At 34.0% G+C, this 10,223-nt stretch overlaps 2 protein-coding genes across 10 annotated transcripts in view; one reads left to right on the top strand and one right to left on the bottom strand.

The window, feature by feature from the left end:
* The window catches only part of LOC105173627, a 10,389-nt gene extending 9,028 nt beyond the window's left edge, over nucleotides 1-1,361 (top strand). For 8 of the 9 annotated variants that reach the window (XM_020698037.1, XM_020698036.1, XM_011095441.2 and 5 more), the window contains 2 exons: nucleotides 757-959; nucleotides 1,038-1,361. In XM_020698037.1, coding sequence (XP_020553696.1) covers nucleotides 757-937 — 181 coding nt within the window. In that variant the 3' untranslated portion in view covers nucleotides 938-959; nucleotides 1,038-1,361. The remainder of the gene's footprint in view (nucleotides 1-756; nucleotides 960-1,037) is intronic. The other variant, XM_011095438.2, reaches the window with a different exon arrangement.
* Nucleotides 3,755-8,491, bottom strand: LOC105173625 (CRM-domain containing factor CFM3, chloroplastic/mitochondrial). The gene is made up of 9 exons (XM_011095436.2): nucleotides 7,334-8,491; nucleotides 6,545-7,016; nucleotides 6,328-6,458; nucleotides 5,709-6,059; nucleotides 5,466-5,622; nucleotides 5,104-5,396; nucleotides 4,957-5,016; nucleotides 4,591-4,689; nucleotides 3,755-4,240 (listed from the first exon to the last, which is right to left on the bottom strand). The coding sequence occupies exons 1-9, from the start codon at nucleotides 8,408-8,410 to the stop codon at nucleotides 4,217-4,219; spliced, it is 2,664 nt and encodes an 887-aa protein (XP_011093738.1). The 5' UTR covers nucleotides 8,411-8,491; the 3' UTR covers nucleotides 3,755-4,216.

Raw genomic sequence — 10,223 nt, 5'->3', positions numbered from 1 at the left:
TTTTCAGGCAACCATAGATGGAAATAAGTCATATTATTTCTTTTTTAGACTTGAATGCAATGCTCGCTACAGTACAACTCTATGAAAGATCATGGTTGCATGGGGTTGCTACATTGTATCGCCCCTTGTGACTAATTGCAAAGACCAAAAGGATTCAAGGTTTCAGATGTGTTACTGATCTACAGCAAATTAGCTGGATGATGAGCATACGAGATCATTTGAACTCATTGGAGTAATTGAAATTGGTAACACCTTGAATGATGTTCTTGATCTGTGGCTATTTAGACAAGCATCTCCAGAAAGAGGCACATTTAAGTGAGATACTATCCCAGTGTTCTCCAAGCCTAGTTGTGATCTGACAGCCCAGATCCAATAGCTGGTAATGTTCATCTGAATTGCCAGACACTTGAAGTCAGTTCTGTGTTATAATTCTGGCTTCACGAGATTCAACAGTTCTATTTCATTGCAGCTAATGGACTCATTGCCCAATATCTCTTTAGTAGATAGAAACCTGCTTAGAAATGGGTAACGCCCTAAACCTGTTTCAAAGGCTTATGACTTACTTTGAGTTATCGAAGTATTTAGAAACATACGTATATCTTGGTTTGTCATCAGAGTGGTGTAACTCCATGATATTGGTTCCTTTTCTATCTGATAGTCCACGTTTCTGTTGTACCCAGTTATGTACTACTTTCCATAACATTACTGTAACTATATACAGAAAATTTGTGCTAAGTTGTCAAAATGTATATACAGGGTGTTAACAGTTCATGGATCAGCCGATAAAACCATCTCAGTACAAGATGCACTGGAATTCGCCAAGATCATACCAAACCACCAGTTGCAAATAATTGAAGGGGCTGATCATAAATATTCTTCACACCAAGATGAATTAGTTTCAGCCGTTTTGCATTTCATAAAGGAATGCTTGCAATGAGGTGAGGATTATCTTGCAACAGGTAAATTAATTTCTGAAACTCATATACTTCAATATGTGCTGTGATAATTCTGCAAATTTACCTCCCATTTGTGAACAGATGGAGTCTTGAGATTTGCAATTAGGCTCTCCATCTGGAAGGTCGTATCCAGTACTGATGGTTATCAAGTTCACCAACCATAAATGTAAGTTATTCTTTGATCAACTTCTAGCCGTTAGTTTGGCTGATCAGGGAACGAATGAGATAGAAATACTCTGCTGTGCTTAGCTGGCTTGAAGTTGAAGAGATGCTTAAACTTTTTCTTGGTTGTACCTACCTGCATTGTGCTTTCAAGATGCTCATCATTACCCCAGTTCCCATTGAGCGGGGATCATTCATCGATTAATTCATATTTGCCAAATCTTATGTCTTTTCCAGAGAAAAGGTATCTCTTTTTGTTGGTTAACTTCTCTTGCTGAGATCATGCCTCATCTTGAATTTTAGAAACTCAATTGGGGCACAAGCATATGATTGGTTGGTCATGTTATGCGACAATATTCATGTTCATGTATACATAGGTTTTTGCGATGCATCCAAATGAGTTTATACCCACATCAATTATGGCCATTTGATCGCAAATAATATCATCCCCATATGTTAATCTTACTATTCATAATACATGTGGGTACAAATTCATATGAGCGGAATCAAATTTCCCCGTATATGTATTGGAGATTATATTTGCATACCATGAAATGACATAAATACTCTGAATTTTTTATTGTTTAATGTCTAAAATGCTTTGGATCTGAACTTCATTGATTCAAGTTGCACCGGTTCGGTATTGAACCAATTTGAATTTGAGTATAAACATTAATGGCTCATGCATAAACACAATTCAATCCCGCCTATAAATACACGTTCTCTACGCTCAGAGATAATTTTAGCTATCCTTGATATTCTTTTGAGCTTTCTTCCTATTGGTATAATTTTGCTGACTTAAGCATTAGAAATTATAAGGAAGGCATTCTCGGGGTTGTTTTAATCTATATTCTGTAGACTGCATATGCAAACTCAGTGATACCTAAGCATTTTGGACTCAAATGTACATATAAAAGAAAAAAAATAAATAAGGAAGGCAATAGAAAATTAAATGTATCCCTTTTTCCGAAACTACTTGTTCCAAATATTTTGGCTCCTTTTCTTTTTACTTATCCCCAATTAAAGTTGATTTGAGCAAAAATTTATTGGTGTATTTAAAGGTATAATTGGTGTATTTCAACATTTAGTATTATGGTGTTACACATTGCCGCTAAAAATTAGGGACAATTATACGTTCCTTCCCTGAGGTTCAATTACGTAGACCCTCTATGGTTTGAGAAATTATATTTAATATTCCTGAGGTTTGTTTCCGTCTAACAACTAAGTTTTTTCGTTAGATAAAATTTATTGAATTTATTGATATTAATAAAAAAATGAATTGAAAATATTTTTCTTGATTGACTTATTATTGATTCATTGCAGGTAAAATAATTTTTTTTTTTTAACTAAACTATGCTTATAACGGTGAAGATATACCTTCTCACATGCATTAACGAGTGAAGACGTATGAAGGTAATTTCGATATAAAAATATGCATTTTAACATGCAATAAATTAATAATAAGTCAATCAGAAGTAAATATATTTTTTTTTATTTTTTTTTTGTTGATATCATGGAGGAACTTATTTGTTCATAAGTAAACTTTAGAGGTACTAGATGTAATGTTTTAAACTACAGAGGATTTATGTGTAATTAATCCAAATCTTAAGAGAGGGGAGTGTAATTATCCTTAAAAATTAAGTGGTCTAACAAATTTCACAATCATCTAACACTGCAATACTAAATTTTGGAATACGCCAATTATATCCTTAAATATAATATAGTTATTATGATTGTAATAATAAAAGATAATTGATGAAATTAAAAAGATAGTCAGCAATTATTCTAATGTTTCGTGAAAGCCGCCATAATCAACTCAAGAAAATAATTAAGCGAAGGTTTTTATGATGCAAAATCATATAACAAAGAAACAAAACAAGGTTTTCTTTTATACCATAATCGCCTTTTGTATTTTTCTAATTCAAATTTTGTTGCAACTTTTCACGTGTATTTTTTCTTTGGAAAAATAAAATTATTAATTTTTTTTTAATTTTTAAAAAAATAAACAAAATTATAATTCATGGGCATTTTGGTTAATTTACTATTTATCTATATACATAACCGAACCCACTCTTTTTATTTAAAATTAACCGTTGTGATACGTTGTTTATGTATGTATATAATAAATAATCTTTTATGTTTTAAAATATATTATAAGTAAAAGTCAAATATATAAACGGATACATTACAATTTATAAAAAGAAAGAAAAAGAATTATCAATTAATACAAATTTTAAAAAGTTGAAATAAATTATTTGTTTCATCATAAAGAGTATTTTCAACTTCATGAAAAATTGATATGGCAATATCATTAACTGCCGTTTGTGAAGGTGAAGGAACTTTTCTTTTTTTATTACTATAGATATTGACATTTAACAAAACTATCATTCTTATTACTCTTAGATGCATTTATATTAATAAGTATTCATATTTATTTTTTTAATAATTAAAATTATTTTAATATTAACTTATTTATTTTCTAATACAGAAATGGACTAGATTGTAAATTTACAAAATTAATCTTTCATTTGCAGTTTATTTTGTCCGAACCCAACAGATTAATGTATTTGATATTTATTTTTGTCTCCACCGTTCCAAATAATTTAAAAGAGAAAAATATATTCTTTCCCTTCGCCTTTTACTTTACCTATCCTTTCCCAGTTCCCAAACGAGGCCTAAATTAGCTATAGCAGAGGTGAATTAGTAGGGACCTTTTTTTGCAATTATCCCACCAAAATGAGTAGAATGCATCACTAAAACCACAAACATTCTGTGCAAGAAACTTGAAATGCACCATTTCTTTCAGAAAGATATGGCGATTTAGTCCGTTTCCGTTGCTCTATTCACAATAGTTGTAGTAAATCTCATTCAGAAATTGTGAAGAGCCAAACATTTAAGCTACCTGTCCTGATAGCCCAAAACATCGAGGCATTGGATGACTTCACAAAACGTTCCTATTTTCCAAGGACCAACCCTGTTAGAATGCATAAGAACGTGTCTTCGTTTTGAGCATGGGATTTTATGTACATCTTGTCCCGTATCTTCTTTCCGTCTCCTTGCCCAACAAAAGCGTCGATCTTGTACCAAGGGACTCGTCCTTAGGAACTCTCGTAATTGTACTCCTGCAACATGAACTAAAATTCTTTCAGGCAATAGCAACCATCTGAAAGTCCAGACTTACATTCTGAAAGATAATCGGCAATTGTGCTTGAACAACTCAATAAACAGAGGACCGATGAAAGCAGAATAACCCGGACAATCCAGTTCTAAAGAGGAGAGAAAAGCAATCAAACTAAAAAGCTAAAGTGACTCTCATCTACCAATTATAAGACAGCATTTGCCAAGGTTCAACTGCAAGAAATCAGATTTAGCTGTCAACTACTAAAAAATCTAAAGAACAATGTAGGAAGCGTTAACAACTAGAATCAGAATGAGTGCCTATAAGGACATAGAAGTACAAATTGTCTCTCACCGTCTCCTCATCTTCATCATCATTGCAATCAGATGCAGCTGCATCGGTCCTCAAAGCCAAGGCCTCCCCGCCATTATTATTTGCAGTCACCATTTCTTCCTGTAAGTTTGTTGCCAAAGTATACTAATTATGTGTCAAAAATCATAGGAATCATGAAACTTAACATTGTTAATAGATTTCTAAAGAATAGCAAGTCATACTAGCTCCTGCTTTAGCTTCTCAAGGTCCCCCCCCCGCCATTATTATTTGCAGTCACCATTTCTTCCTGTAAGTTTGTTGCCAAAGTATACTAATTATGTGTCAAAAATCATAGGAATCATGAAACTTAACATTGTTAATAGATTTCTAAAGAATAGCAAGTCATACTAGCTCCTGCTTTAGCTTCTCAAGGTTTTCTTCAAGTTCCAGGATGTGGTGCTTTAGTGCCTGCAGAAATTTTAATATAGTTTGGATCAAATTAGTTATCAGTACACACAGCTAAAGGTTTAATACAGGCTATCTAACAGATACTACCTCGCGTCGCTGAAGTTCAATAGAACGGGCTAAGGCCTGTCTTTTTGTGAGAAGATTTCTCGGCCTAAATGTAAGAGGGCGTTGGTAATTTTTTCCACGATAGACTATTATAGCATAGCCTTTGGTAGTTTTGTCCATGGATACCAACACCCCGCCACTCTCGGCTTCCAGCGAGACTGCAATATGCTTGACTTGTGAAAAAGTTTTGCGTTCTACAATTATTTTCACCAACTCCCGGTACTTCCAGTGTAAGTGCATATTTTCTATAGTACCATCAAAAACCTCTCGCCTCCCTAAGAGTGAATGAAGAAATGAGATACAGTCCATTTAGATGAGCCATAAATATAGTACATGAATCTTACCTAAAAGCAGATAAGGTTTCATGCTCAAACCAATCCGACGAAACAAAAATCTTTCCTCGTCGGTTAATGTTTCCAGATCTGTGGGTAGACTCTCTGGCTCTTGATTCTGTAACACTTTTTGCAAGGCCCTCTCAGCCTTCCCGATCTTACTTTTTGCCTACAGATATCATATTGGTAATTAGTGTGGCAACTGGATGTATTTGGACAAACTTCATTAACCATATCTTTTATATAACAACATACAATAGCTAACTTCCGCTGAAGAGAGTCGACCATAGAAGCATGTCTAGCTACAGCTGCATCTCTCATCATCTTCTCCTTTTCTGCACTGTTAGGGTGGGTCCCCCATCGTGAGGTTGCTGCGATAGTCTCAGCAAGAGTCCCTGCAACTAATGGCTGTTTAGATGCTTTGGCTTTTGGATCAATCAGCATTGCAGCTCTTTGCCGAGCCTGCTCTTCCTCATCCTGTTGGAGGGCCGTTGATCTCTCTGCTTCAATTAATGCACTAGAAACACCAGGAGGCAAGAAGTCATTGCCCCTGTAGAAGACAATAAATTCTTTATTCCTGGAAACTAGCGTTCCTCCAGTCAATATCTGCATGAAAATACAAGTTGAGAAGCTATTTAGCAAAATAATGATGGTCGTGAAGTATTGCTGCCGAAATTTGTTTTTACTCCCAATCACTTCCATTCCAAAATTTTCTGTGTTTTTTATGTTGTAGCTACTGTTGCTTTTTGTTCTTTATTTCTTAGTTCTTTTTTCTTTCCTCTGTTCTGCTTCCAGAAATAATTAGAGGGAAATGAATTGAAGAAAGTGCTAGTAATATGCGATATAACTAAATAGTTCTTTCTTTATTGCTAACCTTGAGTTCTTCGGCCATCCTTTCATTGGAAGTATTTGGAACACCACGCTTGATGGCTATTTTTGCAATAGCACTCTTTTCCCATAACTTTACCATGGCCATCGCAAGACCTTGCAGATCTCTGTTTCTCCCTAAATTAATGAGAAACATACAGCCACTAAAAAACCAAAACTAGTTAAATGAATATTACGAAATATCTTATATACTTCCAACATACCAAGGGCAAAATGTGGAGGCAGTAATCTTGCTGTCCTACGTAAATAAGTCATTTCTTTATCTCGCAAAGCTTGTCTAGTCCCATAAGGAAGAAGTCTAAATGGACTCTTAAATCCAGGAACAACAGCTGGCAGTAAGTCCGCATCAACAGGAAGTGGTTCACGACCCGACCAATCTATGAACCTTGGGCCAAGCTCATGCAACAGAAGGTCAAGCTCACTTAAATCCATTTGTTCTTCTTGAGATAAACTGTTATAATACTTTGAGTTATACACTCCGAATGATTCTGCAGCTCCATTTAGGCGTTTAACTTTGATGCTTTCAGGAGAATCTTCTTGAGAAGACCCTGATGCTCCAGCATCACCTTGAACATGCTTGCTATATGATTTTACACAATCAAGCTTGTACGTCATCCCTCTGTATAAGACTACTGAACTTCCAGATCTCCATATTACCAAACCTCCAGTTCTACTCTGACATATAGCACTCAAGTCAGAACAATATAAGAAACGAAGGATCCAGCACACAGATCCTAGTTGATGAAAACGTTATAGATCAAAAAGCAAAACAACTCTTTTTCATCCACAAGGGAATAAAACATTCTTGGCCGTGCACTCAATATAACCAGCAGCTACCGTATAAAGGTGATTCCACTAATATTTATGAACATGATAGATACTCAAATAAAATTCACCAACAAAACCATGAGCTCGAATTAGCCATCACTACTATACTTTTTTGATATAGATACAGTTATATCATTTTCCAATCAAGGATAGTGGAAACTGACCTCAAGAATTTCGTGTGTTCTCCTCATGTTCTTCGAAGGAGGACCTTCAAATTTTAATTTCACCACTTCCTCATGCTTCCACTTCTCATGGATAGCATCAACCAATGCCTGTGTCACACCAGCTGCTCCAACTTTCATTCTCTCCACCATTCTCAACGAAACATTTCTAAGCCTCTTTAACTCTGGCTCGGGTATTAATCTCTCTGCCAACTCTGTGTTCCTATTCCTTGACTTCTCCTCTTTCACAAATTCCTCATCAATCTTCCTCTCCCATGGTAATCTCATTAAATCATTTGCATCATTAGAACACTTCTCACTACTGATTTCTAGAGAGATAGTTGATAAGTCCTCCATAGCGGCAAAATCTTCACTCTCCTCATTACCCAAAATCTCATTTTTCTCCGACAATCCAATTGGGATATCATCAAATTCGCCAACTTCTTCTTCACTTCTGCCATTTTCTGTCACTTCCTTTACCAAATCCTCATAGCCCACGACAACACTGACCAAAGGGTCCTCATTCGGCCAATGTTCTTGAATCCCATGAAGGCCGTCGTCTTTTGGATGAACATTTTCTTGAATATTTCTCGAACCCTCAGAATTGAACACATTTTTTCTCCCATTTCCATGAACCCAAGGAGCTAAAATTGACTTATTAATTCTCTGAGATCTCTCTGGCTCACTCACACAACTGCTTTTTTCACTTTCTTCTTCAGAAGAAACATCCCTGGAAAACACTGACCTCTGTGCTTCAAATTCTTGATTTGTACCACCACTTTCTTCTTCCTGCCAAGGAAAATTTTCCCTCAAAGGCGGGGTTCTGATGGACCATTTGCTCTGAACTTGTTCAAGAAAACTTGGCCTGGGCTTTCTCTTCTTTTTCACCGGATAAGCCTTTTGCTTTGTTTCATTTTCGAGCTGAACCGTTTTCTGACAGCACGAAATTCTAAGTTTCCGAGGTCTGAAGCTTTGTAACGAACGGGTCTGTGCACCCAATTCAAGAAAGAACAGAGATTGTGAAGGAGAAACTCCAGAGGAAGGGGACAGGAAATTCGAAGCCACTGATGAAAAGGCCATCGCAGTGTTATAATTTTGGTAGCATAGCCAAAAACCAGAGAGAAATGACGCAACGAAAAACACCTCCCGGAGTTTGGCAGTAAAAATATCAATTTGCTCCTTTCAATTTTGTCCCTGTACTGATTTAGTCAATTTCTGAAAATCGGTGTAATGAAATATTAGATATTTGTTTTTATTTTAATTAAAATGTCACAAGAGTTGTAAAAAAATAAAAGAAAATTATAAGGTTAAATTTTAATCAAACTTTAATATATTCAATTTATTTCATATTATAATGGCATTCTAATATTTTAAAAGAACTTACTCTAATATGCAATTTCATTTTTATTTATTACTGCTAATTTATATAGCTGTATTATATTTAAAAATTATGAGTTTCCAATAAATAAACAAAAAAGGTAGATAGAGCAAATTAAATATGAAGAATCAAGAATTTAAGTTGTTAAAATAATTATAAAAAATATTATATAATGGAAAATTAAAAAAGTCCAATTTCCAACTATATATTGATGATTGGTTTATTTTTTTCATAGCAATATCTCGTGTTTAGCGATATATACGAATGTGGCTAATTTAGATGTATAATTCTATCATTTTTTTAAAAAGAATATTATCAATATCATAACATCTTCATATGCTCACGTCCGGATATCAAATATTATGTGTGTATATATATGTCCTAATGCTCATCAAATTTTCTGCAGAAAAGCATTTATAGTATGGGAAGAATGCCCTCCAGAAAATTAAGGGAGAAGGTTGTAGCATTTTGAAACTCAAGAATTAGGAAGAGAATTATGGGATAAACAAAATACTTGTGTAAAGGATAATGCGTGTAGAATTTATGAAGCACTATTTCACCTAATTATTTATGAATGAAACACTATTTTAGTTGAACAATTTCGATAAGAATATTTGAATTAATTAACAAAGAAACAATGGAGTAAAAAGTTGAGATGAAACTGCTGCCGTGCTCCTTTGGATGCTTTCAAAAGTACAAAAATTAAGGATTCAAACAATAGAGATCACATGTTAATATTGAAAGTATGATAAAATGGAAAAACAATGAAGAAAAGGCCACAGCTACACAACCAGAATAGAAAAGGCGATGGGTGGTAGAGCAACATTGTCTCCCTGCAATAACACAGAAAAATATATATTGTGGTTGTCCAAATGGAACCTCAGCATTGCAAGAATTTATCTATTATTGCATTCATACAATTAGTTCTCAGTAATATACCTCAGAGAATAATTGTGAAAAACTTCAATACTGAATATAAAGTATATTTATAATTATAATTACAATCTTAAAGCACCTACTTTGAACTCTCAAAAGGCAAATAATTATTTAATTTTGTAAATGTAATTCCTCATAAATATGACCTTATATATATAGGTTTTGCTTATGCTAACTTCTTGTTTAATTTTTTAATTTTGTTAATCACTTTGTAGTTGTAGATGTATTGAATTAATCATTAACCTAAATCTTGATACGAAAAATTACTTCTCTGAAAAAAAAAGAAATTTCCATTCAAGGGATTTTGGGTATTCATATATTGAGATAATTATATTTACATTTCTTGATTTATGATTTATTTATACAAATCAATCCTATTTTTTGCATAATCATGAAAACTGCCCTAACTGCCAAAAGCGAGTATAATTTTGTGTAATGTTGTTGATATTTTTTTAGATGCATGTACAATTTTTCAGAAAAGCAGCAGTGGTTTGTGTAAATGAAGTACGTTTTTTATGAGTGTATGTGTATAATTATACAAAAGACATGAATGCTTTGTAAATGAATCACAAATTAAGG

This window comes from Sesamum indicum, linkage group LG11 (genome assembly GCF_000512975.1).
Source record: "Sesamum indicum cultivar Zhongzhi No. 13 linkage group LG11, S_indicum_v1.0, whole genome shotgun sequence".
NCBI lineage: Eukaryota > Viridiplantae > Streptophyta > Magnoliopsida > Lamiales > Pedaliaceae > Sesamum > Sesamum indicum.
The sequence above is the reverse complement of the archived record's forward strand: the minus strand, read 5'-3'. Positions and strand labels throughout refer to the sequence as shown.

Bases quoted from the DNA above. Each gene is read 5' to 3' on its own strand.
- LOC105173625 (XM_011095436.2), bottom strand. From the start codon at position 8,410: ATGGCCTTTTCATCAGTGGCTTCGAATTTCCTGTCCCCTTCCTCTGGA. The intron at 7,017-7,333 runs GTCAGTTTCCAC...GCTATATGTCAG, and splicing joins GAACACACGAAATTCTTGAG to AGTAGAACTGGAGGTTTGGT. The intron at 5,623-5,708 runs GTATGTTGTTAT...TGATATCTGTAG, and splicing joins TTCAGCGGAAGTTAGCTATT to GCAAAAAGTAAGATCGGGAA.